At 35.5% G+C, this 15,352-nt stretch overlaps 1 protein-coding gene across 1 annotated transcript in view; it reads left to right on the top strand.

Annotated features, from left to right (window-relative positions):
• The first annotated feature begins 433 nt into the window (after positions 1-433).
• capn3b (calpain 3b) overlaps positions 434-15,352 on the top strand; it is a 71,436-nt gene continuing 56,517 nt past the window's right edge. Inside the window, exons 1-10 of the mRNA XM_088324708.1 lie at positions 434-543; positions 2,892-2,975; positions 3,077-3,762; positions 5,609-5,678; positions 5,772-5,890; positions 9,985-10,118; positions 12,557-12,725; positions 14,158-14,241; positions 14,315-14,406; positions 14,536-14,613. Of these exons, the coding sequence (XP_088180834.1) occupies positions 3,448-3,762; positions 5,609-5,678; positions 5,772-5,890; positions 9,985-10,118; positions 12,557-12,725; positions 14,158-14,241; positions 14,315-14,406; positions 14,536-14,613 (1,061 nt within the window). The 5' untranslated portion in view covers positions 434-543; positions 2,892-2,975; positions 3,077-3,447. The remainder of the gene's footprint in view (positions 544-2,891; positions 2,976-3,076; positions 3,763-5,608; positions 5,679-5,771; positions 5,891-9,984; positions 10,119-12,556; positions 12,726-14,157; positions 14,242-14,314; positions 14,407-14,535; positions 14,614-15,352) is intronic.

Below are 15,352 nucleotides of genomic sequence, written 5' to 3'. Positions count from 1 at the left end.
TCTTTCTCTCTCTCTCTCTCTCTCTCTCTCTCTCTCTCTCTCTCTCTCTCTCTCTCTCTCTTGATCTTTTCTGTCTGTCTGTCTGTCTGTCTATCTGACTGTCTGTCTGTCAGTCTGTCCTTTTCTTTCTCGTCCAGTCTTGGTGAGAGATTTTTTTTCGACCATGTTGCCCCGAGCTCAAATCAGTTTGACACCCCTGCGTTAAAGCTTTAAAAGAACACGGTGTATTTTCTGACCACCAGATGTCGCTTTATTGTGTCGCGCATAAAGGAAAATGAATGCTAAAAGTAAATGATGAATGCAAACTACTGAGACTTTTAGTGACCAAACCATAACATTTTTGTCCCATTTTTTTTGCCTAGCCTTTAACAAGTTTTTTTTTTTTTTGTACCCATAGTAGAATGATGTTGGCCAATTATGTCAGCAAAGGTAATTTCAATCATCAATTTGGACATTGTTATGGCTCTGCGTCTATTCAAAAAATCCTACCAGCCAAGTATTCTTCGGTGCTCGCCTGCTATCGTTCAACTTGGGCAACTGCAGGTGAGATGAAAGTTAAAATTTTAGGTCCAGTTTTATTGTTTTAAGTACATTTGAATTGAAGTGTCTGTCTTGTCATTGATATCAATGTTGTGAAACTTCGTATGCAACAAGATTATACGTGGGACTCCAGGGTAAACATGTAGTAAATACTTTGAAGAGAAAAAAGGAGAAATTACCAAAATAATTATAACGTAGTGCTAAGAAAACTGACCTAAGTTGTAATAGTGCATTGAAAAGAAGTGCAATAACATTTAGCAGCAACTGTTAGAAAACCCAATATAATTCACAAGGTGTCTATTTTCACCGTTTCATCCAATAGTATACCCTAGAAATTAAAATGATATAGCAACTTGTAAAAAAAAAATTAATAATTTTGAAGTAATACACTCTTCAATGTTCCACAGGTAAATTACGTTTTCATTGTGTCTATATCATGGTACTACAACATCTTTTTTTTTCACAAAATAACTAAAGGCATTTCCCAAAACCAAATATTTTTCAGGAAAGGCACTGGTCAAAATTAAAGAACAACAATGACTTTGTCATGGAAAAAAAATCTTAAGGTTACAACAGTCAGCAGTTAGTAAAAAGTGTACAGGACTGTAAATTCTCCAGCACATCTGCGGCCGCAGGATAGGACTAATCTCTCACACTGCTCTGGTGTGATTTTGGTCCTTTCATCTTCCAGCCCCTTCTGCAGTTTGGTGATTGTAGTGGTTTTCTTGACCATAAATTTCTCACCAATGATTTTCTAGAGGTTTTCTTTTCGGTAGAGAACAGGACTCTGGGCAGGCTATGCCATCAATCATTATTTTCACCTTCAAGGAAATTATTTACCTGTTTTGCTGTCTGACATGTCCTGCATGAAGACTGCAGGCTGATTGGGTAATAACCACAAGTAAGGAACCATGTGCCGTTGAGGAAGGTTCTGATACACATGTGCATTCTCTCTGCCATCTAGCTATACATGAGGCCCAACACCTGCTGCAGAAAACATGCCCCGAACCATGACACTTCCTTCTCCACCTTCCACTGTCTTTTTTTACACACTTCGGGGTTTAGTCTTTCTCAAATGTGTCGACGAACACATTGGAATTGGGGGGGTTTGGTCACCTAATGACTCCCAACACAGCAGTTGGGTCTAAAAACCCGGCACCGATCGAAGGCGACGAGTCACGTCGATAGCTTCGCGTGACAAAATGATTTCCGGTAGATATCATGCTGATGGTTTATACTGGCTGAATAATAATAAATACAAATACAATACAGAGTCCCCCCAATCAGACCCAAATAAATTAAATTTCTCTTCATCACCAAAGTGAACCAGTTCTCCTTTGTCCACACATCATGCTCCTCAGCAAAGCTCAGTCTAGCAGCTAGTTTTTTTATTTTCTTTGCTCATGAGAGGTTTGGTCCCTGCAGTGTGGGCCTTCAGTCCAAATGCTCTTAAACAGCGAGGCACTATATGGCGAAACAGATCTTTACCATGTTTAGCACTGAACTGGCGAACAATTTGAGCTGCAGTGTGGAAACAATTACACATTGACATCCTCCGCAGTGAACTTCCCTCTCTTGCATTTGTTTTCCGTGGATGACCAGCCTTCTTGGGCAACTTGAATGAGTTTTTAGTCTTTCAAATAATCAATATCCTTGAAATCACAGATTTGGAACAATCAACTTGTCTTGCTGTGGCTGATAGGGTCATCCTTTTTGTTTTCTTCTGGACAACTTTCTGTCTGAGGCTTTCAGTCACGTTAGAACGGCTCACCACCTTGCAAAATCAGTCAAAACTGACAGTGAGAATCCCTGTTAAATAGGGGTCGACAGATCCATCCGTTATCTGCACCGCTTATCCTCAGTGGGGTCGTGGGGGTGCTGGAGCCCATCCCAGTTATCTCCGGGCAGTAGGCACCCTAAACTGGTTGATGAGTCCAATCACCTGGGTCATTATCAAGCTCCCACACAGCTTCCTAACAAGCTTTAAATTTGCATCACCTGAGTTGGGGAAGAGAAACCTCCAAAACATGCAGGACATGCTGCTCTTGAGGATCGGGTTGGCCACCCCTGATTTAGTGGGAGGCTCTAATCTGGATCAGTGCATTTTTGGCAAAATACTTTTTAAATTCCTTATCAATTTTGTGAAAAATGTTGTAATAGCAAGGTATAAAGACAACAAAATGTTTTTAAACTGTTGAGCAGTGAAGATGGTATTATTTCAAAACTATTTTGTTTATCATAATTTCAATCCCTAGTGTATATTTTCACAGTTTCATTCAGCAACAACAACAATGAAAAAAAAAACAAATAAGTGGCAAGATTTGTTTTCAAAGTTTTATGCATTCCTTTAGGATGGTGATAACCCTGGGAAAGGCGCTGTCTCTGAGCCTGTTAGTAGTTTTGAAGGACCTGCAGCGCCTACCAGCGGGAAACAGGTAAAAGAGTTGGTGGCCAGGGTGGGAATTGTCTTTTATAATGTTAATGGTTCTTCCACGGCTGTGTTGATTACACTGTATGTTTTTCCTGTCTGTTTCAGTGCTCCCAGGATACCACACGGTGATGTTGTATGCCAGAATATTTTCCACTGTGCCTTTGTATGAAGACACCAGCAGCTTCTGTTTTCTGGTTGTTCCTCCTGAGAACCCTCAGAGAGTGGAGTCCGTTTATTGATATTTGGTTTGATTAAGGACAAATACTACCTATGTATTTTTGGAGTGTGCCTGGTAGAAGCCTCTCCCCCTCTTGACGATAGGGGGTCTATATTTAGGCCCAGTGCCCATGAGCGTGGGACTGAACTTAGATGTCAGGATTCACAGCCTATTCCACGTACTTGTTTCACAAATTGATGCACTGCCTCAAAAACAATAAATCCAGACCAGAATCCCCAGACTGCTATCCGTAGAGAAAATGGAACACAGAGATCACAAAGAGCCGCTGGTGGAAGAGATCGACGTTCGGGTTTTTAGGCGGACGGAAGCGTTGCAGGGGCCCGACGAGAGGACCGATTATCCCTCGGCCAGCGCTAACTCCATCTACTCGGCTATTCTCAGCAGGAACGAGGCCGTCAAGGACGCCAAGCGTCTTAAGACCTTCATGGAGTTGCGGGACAAATACGTGAGGAAGAAGGTTCTCTTTGAGGACCCGATATTCCCGGCTTGCGACTCTTCACTTTTCTATAGCCAGCAGAAGCCCAACATGAACTTCGTGTGGAAACGACCTTCGGTGAGCTGGTGCCTGTGATTGTTGCTTGGGTTGTCATGGTAACAGATTCGTGAGGTAGGAGTTTTCAAATACGAATGGCCTGACTAGCAGCTGTGAAATAGTTAAATTGAATTGGGCGAAAAATATAAAAAAAATATGAAGATTTTATTTTTATTTTTATTAAATGATCATTTTTCTTTTTTCCTATTGTATTAAAAAAATCATAATATTTTTCCTATTACTTTAATTTGGCCATTTTTGAGAAAAAGTTGAAAAAATGTAGTAAAATTAGAAAAATATTTAATTCGAAAATTGAAGTAAGCTAAATTTGATTTGAAAATATAGTTCATCTGATTTTTGCAGTGTGTTTGAGTAGTGAGCAGTAATATCATTTTAATGAATTAAAAACATGTTTTTAAAAAATATTTTTAAGTTTCCAACATCATAATAAAAACCTAAACAAATACATAAATATAATTAAAAAATTCATTTATATTGTACTATTTATTACTAAAATAATTCTTGGCTGGATAATTCCTTTTTCTATTTTTCTACATGTTTCCCATTTTTTAAAAAAAGTCACTTCACTGCAAAAGAAACTTGACCGTAAAATTGGGCTCATTTTAAATAATATCCTTTGCACATTACTTAAGAAATATCAATTACAATTAGAAACACATTAAATGTATGTTAAAAAAATGATCCTTATTTTTTGTTTATTTATTCATTTTGCACTGGACTGAATATTTGAAATTCAATCATTGTAATTTAATAATTTTACAATAAGTGTGATTAGAGGCCAGGCTCGAATGGGGACTGAATTAGCAGGCTATTTATGACTATATCTGCAGTTTGCGTCATACTGAGCTGTTTCCATGACGACAAGAAGATGTATGTTTATATCAAGGCCTGCAAGAGTGTTGAGATACACTATGAACATGTGCTTAGCTGCTAAAATTACCGCTAATGCGGTTTCATATTTCACCTTGATTACACTTGCTCAGTTTGGAAATTCGAGTCCCATTTGGAACTTGTTCTACATTGGTAACACGATCTCCATTTTCACATACTATATAAATCAGAGATGCAAGCCTAACCGAATATTTAAGACAACATTGCTAGGTCGTGATCCGAACAATCCGAGCAGGTTTTTTGCCTTTAAATGTTTGACAGATATATCATATTGAAGACATGGATTTAAGAATGTATCCCCTAAATTAAGGGAATGTGAGAACCCCAAAAAAAAAAAAAGAAAAGAATAAATTCTGTTCCATTGGCAGATAGTTTTGCTCCTCTCAGGTATTTTATTTTATTATATTTTATTCAATTTTTTATGTTAAACAATTTTACTCATTTAATTTCTATATTTCTTACTAAATTAAATATATGCACATTGTATTCTTTACAGATACTTATCGATACTTATCATGTAATTTTCCAAATATTAGTTAATGGTTTGCTCAAATTTTAACCTGTTTTTATATTAAATAATTTTTCTTATCAAATAAAAAACAGAAAACTTTTTATTTCTTATTGCATATTTTTTCTCATCTTTAGTAATATTTCTATTATGTTACTACATTCAAAATGTATTTTGTTGTAAAACGATTACTAAAGTGACATTGATTTTGTTTTGGACCTCTTACATTTTTATTTTGTTATATTTCACTCATTTTTTTATGTTAGATCATTTTTCTGATTTTATTTCTATATTTTTTATTATGTTTAATATATATCTTATTTTCTAATAAAAAAAAATCCTAACTCTATTTGATCACATTATTTTTCTGATTTAAAAAATGGTGATCTGCACACTATTTGCATCACACTGTTCTAATTCATATTTTATTTCCTATTTCAATGTCAGGAAATATGCCAGAACCCTCAATTCATTGTGGACGCTGCCAGCAGGACTGACATTTGTCAAGGAGAGTTGGGTAAATATTTTGTTCTGGACAAATGGTTTGTCATAGCAGTTTTTGACTAACAGAGATGAAATAGTAGTTGTTTCTGTATATATCTGGTGCCAGGCGACTGTTGGCTGCTGGCGGCCATCACCTGCTTGACATTGAATGAGAAGCTCCTTTACCGAGTCATCCCTCCGGATCAGAGTTTCACACAAAACTATGCAGGAATCTTTCATTTTCAGGTAGTTTTTTTTCACATTGCAGCTATTTACAGTGTAATAATTGATTAAATAAGTATTATTGTGGTACGGATGTGTGAGTACTGTCGAGATCGACAGATTTATCGGCATTGATATATGTGAATTGGACAGATATCGGTATTGGCATTTCTTTTTTTCATTTGACGAGCTGATTATTAGGTCTTGAGCAGCTGAGACTCTCCCTCTCTTGCTCAAACTCCTCCCCTCCTCCTCCAGTGAAGCATGAAAGAGTGGCTGCTCAGCTAACTTGTCTCGACATGCCTGTGTTTGTGATAGAAAAGCGTATTCGCGATTAGGAGATAGGTAAAAACTGTAGTAAACTTGTTTCAAAAAAGGACGTTCAGGTGGAGACTGACGTACTAGGTCTGATCATAATTTTAATTTTGTTAATTCAAGCGTGTCTGTCTGTGATTGAGAGAGAGCATAAAAAGCATGCTAAAGCTAAAGTGGAAGTGATGAGCTCTTATCATAACATTAGTTCATCAATCCGGCTCTAAAACAGTGCCCACACTTTTGGAAGCTCTGCTGAACTTCTGTTGCACTTTTTGTTTTAAATCAATTTAAGTCATCTCATCTCATTTCATTAGCCGTACCGCTTATCCTCATTAGGGTCGCGGGGGGGCTGGAGCCCATCCCAGCCATCTCCGGGCAGTGGGCAGGGGACACCCTGAACTGGTTGCCAGCCAATCACGGGGCACACGGGGACATACAACTCACTCGCTCATTCACACCTAGGGACAATTTGGACCGGCCAATTCACCTGACATGCATGTTTTTGGAATGTGGGAGGAAACCGGAGTGCCCGGAGGAAACCCACGCAAGCACGGGGAGAACATACAAACTCCGCACAGGGTGTCTGGAGCTGGATTTGAACCCACGCAGGAGGTTCCCATGACATGAACTGTGCCGCACATGCGCTAACCACTGCGCCGCCGTGCTGCCCTCAATTTAAGTCATGTTGGTTTTATTGTATTTCATTTATTTAGACTATTATAAAACGTTTTAGGGAGCTATTTAAGTTTTTAAGTACCTTTTATACGAGTTGCTGTTCATTTTATTTCCTGCACTTTTAGTTTTTGGTTTAAGTGAAAGATTAGTCTTGTTTGTTGTGCTGATTTATTTTCTGTAAAGAGTTTCAGAAAGCTATTAAAGTTTTATTTGAATTTATAAAAAATATTCTTTTTTTCTTTTGCTTAAATAAAAATTTCTCACGCCAATTTTTGGGTTTTTACAGCAAATTAATATTCGCTCCAAATATCAGTTATCGGCATCCTCTTAGCACCAATATTTGGTATCTGTATCGGCCCAGGAAGCTCATATTGGTCGATCCCTAATACAAGCTAAATAGCCTTTTGTTGCCAAGTTGATACAAGATTGTATTCGGCTGCTTGGAGTGGTCAGTGGTCAGAAGACACTGTACGCAAATTGGCCACCAGGGGAGCGTTAGGGACCCATGAAAGCAGACCACATCATACAAAATGTTTATCGGTTTCGTTGATATTCATTGGGGTGGCCTTGACACGAAACCTAGCTAAATAGGCTCACAGAGGCCCAAAGCACAGGTGTTTCAGAGCCTATAAGTCACATACAAACACCCACACAAACAAATTAGAATTGATAAAGTAGTTTATATTAGATAGATTTGGTTTCTTGTAGCCACACTTCTCAATTTGCGGGCAAAATTGCATCAAATATTCAGGTTTTTTTTTGCATTATTAAAACAACCTTACACCATTTTATAAACTTTTACAGCAAATAAATATCGGCTCCAAATATTATTTTTCGACCTCCTCTTTATACTAATAATCGGTATCGGCGCTGAAAAGCCCATTTAAGTCGATCTCTAAAGTACTGTACCTGCTATCATTATTAGTGTTGATATTAAACTTATTTTAACGTATCATGTTATTGATACATTATTATAATATTATTACCAGGTTGTTATTATTAGAAGCAGGGTTAAGATAGGCTCCGTTAACCACATGACAGTAAGAGGTTAGCTTTCATAGAAAATCACAATGACCAATAACTATTGGGCTGTTTTCAGAACCAGTCTCTGGGCTGCTCCAGTGTTTTTAAGGAATAAGACTAATTTCATACAATTCAAAAGATATTTTTTTGGGCGGGGGAAAGGACTTTGATGTACTAGTGGTATCGGCAATTTTGTCTTTGAAAAATTGGGAAAACATACTGTATGCTTCTTCTTTCTCCCTTTCGAGCATGTACGATAACATTCGAATATAGGTGACTGTTTTGGGGATCCTTTTGAATGGAAAGAAATAAAAAGGTTTGATACATTTTTTGGGGGGCCAATACCAACACAACAAGAAAATCAAGACTGATACCATATACGGATATTAATGATAACAGATATGAGACCAATACCAGATATTTTTACTCCTTATAAGGTATTTGCAGGGGGTATAGATGGGAGTATCAGTATAGTATACAACAGGGGTCTCCAATTTGATGCCCGCGGGCACCAGGGTGCCCCATATGGACAGTTGATGTGCCCATGGAGCTGTTCAGAAAAGAACTCACCAACGCTGGGTCATTGTGATTTTCTAGTAGGATGATTTTGTAATTCTTTGACTGAGTGTATTAAACTCTAGCTTTAATATTTACCCTGGTAATAAGATAGTAATAACATAGTAAAAATATGATAAATTGTTGTTCTAGAATTAAAATAAATAAATTACAGGTTGTGGGCTTAATGGACAAAAAATGGCTTCTTCCTGCTTTTTTTTTATCTCCTGGTACTTACCAAGCTATCTTAGCTAAATTTTGGCTTCCTTTCTCACAAACTCGCTTTGTTCTGTATGGCTATTTAGTTGGCTTTTTACTCTTTTAGCTAGCTTTATAGCTACCTTTTAGGTTTTTTTTCCCTGTTTATCTTTCTAGCTAACTATCTGGCTACCTTTTCAGCTTTGTAGCCAGCTATCTTCTTGCCTTTTTTAAGCTATTTAGCAAGCTATTTAGCTAGCTTTCTACATCTTTCTGCATACTTTATAGCTAACATTCGATCCTTTTTGCTAGTTATAAACCTAAATGTTGGCCCTCTTTTACGCTAGCTAGCTAGCATATATCTAGCTCCCTTTTAGTTTTTACCTGTTTATCTTTGTAGCTAATTATCTTGCTACATTTTTAGCTTTGTATTTAGCTATCTTCCTACCTTTTTAGTTCTTTAGGAAGCTATCTAGCTAGCTTTTTACATTTCTTTGCGTGATATCTAGTTAACATTTTACCTTTTTGCTATTTATCAAGCGAGAACTTTGCACCCTTTCTAGTTAGCTATCTGTCAGGAACCAGGCCAGGATCAGGACCCAATCGCGTGACGTTCTCACACAAGACTTTAATTTTACGGGAAATGGGGAGTCATGTACGTTAGGCAGCTGTCTGGCATGGAAAGACAGGAAGCCAGAGACAGACGAGATCTATTCCAACTGCCTGAGTTGATATCGGACAAATGGGGTAGATACCGAACAGGACAGGACAGACTGGATATATAATGAATCAGGAAATCGAAAATAAACATGAAAACAAGACGGGAACAAAAACTTGAGAAAATAATAAACAGGACAAAACTAGACGGAAACAAAACTGGAAACCGAAATTAAATATTACAAAATAAACGGGAACAATACCAGGCAAGAAAAAACAACCGAGTCGAAACCTACGTCTTTCGGGGCAGAAGTTTGTTGACGGGCTGACAAGGGAAGTATGACAGCGCTGAGCTTAAAATAGACAGAAAGCCAATCTGTTAACGAGCCGCAGCTGGCGCCACACAGGCGGGGCCAATTGGGCGCCATGGCAACCGTGACACTATCTAGCTTTGTTTTTAGCTTTCTAATAATACAAACCCATCCATCCATCTGTTTTCTGCCCCGCATATCCCCACTAGAGGAGGTCTAATACAAATACTACTACTAATTCTTAGTCTGCTTCATATTCCAAGTATAAATCTATTATATTTCGAGACTGATTCCAGACTCTCATATCAACAATAATTTCCAAGAAATACATTAAAAAGAAATAGCAATTTTATATGATATTTTATGTGTTGTTTTTTTTTCCAGTTCTGGCGTTACGGCGAATGGATAGACGTGGTTGTGGATGACCGTATCCCCACCTACAACGACCGGCTGGTGTTCACCAAATCTTACCGTCAGAACGAATTCTGGAGCGCTCTTCTGGAGAAAGCCTATGCCAAGTAAGGTTGAAAATAACCAATTTTTCAAAACCTAAACTACATTATAAATCCCAATGAGTGTGCCTGTGTTGGCTGTGTGTGTCTGTGTGGGTGAGTGTGTGTGTTTGTATGTGACTTAAGGGCTCCGAAACGGCTTAACTGATTTTCGTAAAAATGTTTTTCACAATTGTACTTTAGGCCTCTGCGAGTGTCTCTAGCTAGGTTGCTTTATTATTGTATTGTTCTCAGCTCAGGGATGCTGCTGGAAATGTGAATTTCCCTTCGGGATGAATAAAGTATCTATCTATCTATCTATCTATCTAATGAATAATAATAAATATTGTTTTCGTGCCAACTTGGTGTCCCTTTGTGTGTCTACAACAAAAATACTACTACAGAAATAATACCAAAAAAATCTACAAAATTACTTACCTCAACACTGAATAAATAAATTTATTGCTTGAAAACAGGAACCTAATATGTTATTTTGCTTTTTTTTTTTTTTAAAGAAAAACAATACCATAGAAGTACTGTACAACAAAAATACTACAAGAGTGATACGATGATAAAAATACTACAGAGATATTAACTGAAATACTATTATGGAAGTACTACAAAAACACTACTGCAAAAATACTACAGAAGTACTACAAAATACTCCAATGGAAATACTTAATAGATACTTTTGCAGAAATACTACAAAAATATCACTACAATAATACTATAATAGAAAAGTACTACTACAGAAATAGCACAACAAAAATATGACTACAGTAATATAACAAAAGTACTACAGATACACAAAAAATATTCTTTATTTTATTATCATTATATTTTATTATTTTTCTTTAAAATATGACATAAATATGACAGAAATAATACTAATATTATCGTATCGAAATATTTTAGAAGTACAACGTAAATACTCTAGAAATACTACAAAATACTACTGCACATATACTACAGAAATACTACAAAATAAAACTACAGTTATTCTACAAGAATGATACAGAAATACTACAAAATACTGTTATGGATAGACTACAAAGTATTGCTATTGCAGAAATACTACAAAAACCTACAACAATACAACTACAGTAATTCTACAAAAAACACTATAAAATAAAACTACAGTAATACTACACAACCAAATATTGAAATTTGTTCTAAAACAGGGACCCTATACAGAATATTAGAGTTTCAAACTCATTTTAGCTGTGGGACATATTGCTAGAAAAAAATCTCACGGACCGGCCTGGTAGGTTTAAGGGAAAGAGAAAGAAAGAAAGAGAGAAAAAAAGAGAAAAGTAGAGAGAGAAGGAATGAGAGAGAGATGAAAAGAGAAAAAGAACAAGGGAGACAGAGTAAGAGAAAAACAAACATGAAAAAAAAACGAGACAAAACAATAAGCAGTGTTTGAAATAACGTCTGCCTGGATGCCTGCGGCGTGCATCTTTTACATCGGGCGTACAACTTACAAAAGGTCTCCGCCCGGATGGCCGACAACTTTTTCGATAAAAAAAAAATCTATCTTTTTTTTTTTTCAAACGAAATGTTTGCTTTATTCCGTTTTCGAAATTTTCGCTCAGTTTGGAAATTTCTGAATTTCGGTTTGTTTGGTAATTTACATACTCAGCAGCCAATGCATCGAACTTCCAGCTTTCCTGAGCCTTATAAGGTCGCGCATTTGCATATCATTTTCCAATGATAGACGCAGAGAGAACACAAGAAAAATGGATAAGTGGTTAGCAATCAAGCCAAAACCTCAGCCCCAGAAGAAAGATTCAAAAGCTAATGAAATTCATGACGCTACAAAACGTAAACGTACATTAAAAGCATGGTGCAAAGAGGAGTTCACGTGGCTTGTAGCAGACGATGCAACGCAAACATTGCATGCATGAAGATGAGTAAATACAGGTACATACTGATGGCAGATGAAAAATAGCGATGTCATATACAGGCAATGAATGTTATAAGTAGATATATAGTATATAATAAACTTAATTTAAAATGTAGTTCTGTTATATATTCTGATTATAAATCTTTAATACTTTGCGACAGTGTTTGTTTTGTTTTTTTGTTGTTTTTTTGCTATTAGTCGTCCTATTGTGTTTCAAGTTGGGGAAAATGGAGCAGGCAACTTTTGTCTGCCCTGGTGTCCGGTATTTTTCTGTCATGGGTTTCAGACACTGCAATCAGTCAAAAATAACAAAAACAATGTCAACGTACCATGTCCGAAAAGGAATAGGCTGAAGAATATGCTTAAATAGAAGGATGCAATTTGATGAAACTAATCTACTTAAAAACCAAAACAAATATAACCTTCATCTAGTCTGCATGTATAATTATTCATAAATGAGAACAATTGGACTCATCTCCGGGAAATATTTGAACGCAATGCAGCTCGAGATAATTTTCCATGCCTGACTTGTTCTAAATATCATCTATGGCTATTTCAGGCTAAACGGCTCCTATGAGGCTTTGAGGGGAGGCAACACCCTGGAAGCCATGGAGGACTTCACGGGAGGGGTGACCGAGTTCTTTGAGATATCCGAGGCCCCAAAAGAAATCTACAAGATCATGAGGAAGGCGCTGGAGAGGGGATCGCTGATGGGATGCTCTATTGATGTTAGTGCTCCAACCAGGGTTCACTAACCTTTTAGATCTACCTTTTTTTGCCAATGATTAGCGTGATGGGCTACCAGTCCATTTCTAAAATAGCAGCTTATTACTACTTTGTTACTATATTACTATTACGTTATTACCAGGCTGTAATGTTTATCATTAGTGCAGAATTTTTATATATATATATATATATATATATATATACGTCACACTGGGTATTTGTATATTGTATTCTTTTGGCTTTATTATTGTACTGTTCTCAGCTCAGGGATGCTGCTGGAAATGTGAATTTCCCTTAGGGGATGAATAAAGTATCTATCTATCTATCTATATATATATATATATATATATATATATATATATATATATATATATATATATATATATATATATATATATATATATATATATATATATATATATATATATATATATATATATATATATATATATATATATATATATTTATAATTATTTTTGTAAATATTATATTATTACTATATTTTAACATTATTTTATTTTCATTTCATTATTATAAAATTATTATTGTATCTGATTATACTATATTCTAAAATGTTTTAATAAGTAATTTTGTATTATTATTCACATATTATTATTAATAATATCAAAGTTTTACTATATTTCTGACCTCTGGGGTAGGGCGCCCACCCCGAAATTTGGAGGTTGCTGATTCGAGCCTCGGCCGAGTCACACCTAAGACTTATAATTTTGGTACCCGTTGCCTCCATGCTTGACGCTTGGTATTAGGGGTTAAAATTGGGGGATTTGGCCAGCCCAAGATTCCCAATGAAAGGTATTGTGACATATCGTTGCGTTGAGTGAGTGGGCTGAGAATCCCCTCCTCTGTATTCAATCTCCCAGACAGAGTCAAGACTTTTAGTGTGTTCTTGAGTCGAGCCACCTCTCACTAGGTGGATAAGGGGAATATACATATCGTACGTATTTTAACTTTTTAAAATCTTATTATTACATGTATTATATTGTATATAATGATATTATATTATTACTATATTTAAACATATTCGTTCAATGAAAAAAATAAATTTAAAATGAGCAAACAATTCTGAAAAATACTAAAATTAGTTGAAATTCAATATTTTTTCTAAAAAACTTAATTTAGAATAAAAAGTTTTTAAAAAGTCAAATAAAATAATTGTACAAAGAACATGCAAAACATGATGGTTTGAAGATATATATTACACATTGTAAGAATAGTTTTTAGTGAAAAAAACATGATTGCGAAAGAGAAGATTATTTGAAATATATACAAATTAAATAAAAACAAAAAAAATATTTTTCGTAAAATAAGGAAATTGATTTTGCAAAAAGCAAATCATTTGGGACTATGGCAAATGAATTTACAAATTGAACACTCAATAAATATAGGAATTGTTTATTAATTTATATTTCCTAGGTTACCTCTCCCATTGAAATGGAATCCAAAACTGAACTTGGACTGATCAAAGGACATGCATACTCTATTATAGCCTTGGAGGAGGTAAAAGTATTTATTTTTTTCTACAACAAAAGTCAGTTTCGATCATTCAAATTTTAAACAAGTGTCTTTCCAGTGTGACGATGCTGCAACGGACGGCAAAATTCACATTATACGACTACGCAATCCCTGGGGCCGAGTGCTATGGAAGGGCCCCTGGAGCCCAAAGTAAAAACTTTGTGCTTACATTCGCTCTTTTTTTTGTACTTTTACAGAATACAAAATTTATAAGAAGAGCAAAAATAACAATCATTTTGCGGTTTATTGTCTGTTTGTTTTTTGTTTTTGTTTTTTCAGTTCAACGGAATGGTCAATGATTTCCATTGCAGACAGGGACAACCTTAAAAAGCAAACTATTGAGGAAAGTGAGTTCTGGTGAGTAAACAGTATATCTATAAATACAATTTATTATTTAAAAAGAATTGCACATATTTGTGGGTTGATTTGTTAAAATGAAAAGAAAATGTGAAGTACTATATATCTTATTTTTCTATATTTTTAAAATATGTTTTCACTTAAAAAACTGTTCATTTAATTAAAAATGTACATAGAATTATCCTGTAAAATTACTGTTAATTTGGACTTTGAAAAACTTAAATAATTAGCAGATGTTGGGGGGATTTTTTATTACAATAAAAAGCAAATGTGAATGCTTTGTGGTTTGCAATAATCTGTGGTCTGTGAAGCGCTTTGAGACTCTGTGATTAAGGGCTATACAAATAAAAATGACTTGACTTGACTTGAAGTATTGTTTATCTTATTTGACTGTATTTTTTGTAAAAAAAAAAAAAGTAATTCATTTAATTTAATTAAAAAAAAATTAAAAGTTATAAATTAAAAATTTAAGTATCCTGTAAACTCCTAATTTACAAAATAAAAATGTATATATATATATATATATATATATATATATATATATATATATATATATATATATATATATATATATATATAATTATCTCATCTCATTAGCTACACCGCTTATCCTCAGTAGGGTCGCGGGGGTGCTGGAGCCCATCCCAGCAATCATCGGGCAGTAGGCAGGGGAAACCCTGAACTGGTTGCCAGCCAATCACAGGGCACACAGGGAAAGACAACTCACTCGCTCATTCAC

This window comes from Urocampus carinirostris, chromosome 20 (assembly GCF_059441175.1).
Source record: "Urocampus carinirostris isolate Australia breed hairy pipefish chromosome 20, RoL_Ucar_1.0, whole genome shotgun sequence".
Lineage (NCBI taxonomy): Eukaryota > Metazoa > Chordata > Actinopteri > Syngnathiformes > Syngnathidae > Urocampus > Urocampus carinirostris.
This window is presented reverse-complemented; position numbering and strand designations above follow the sequence as displayed.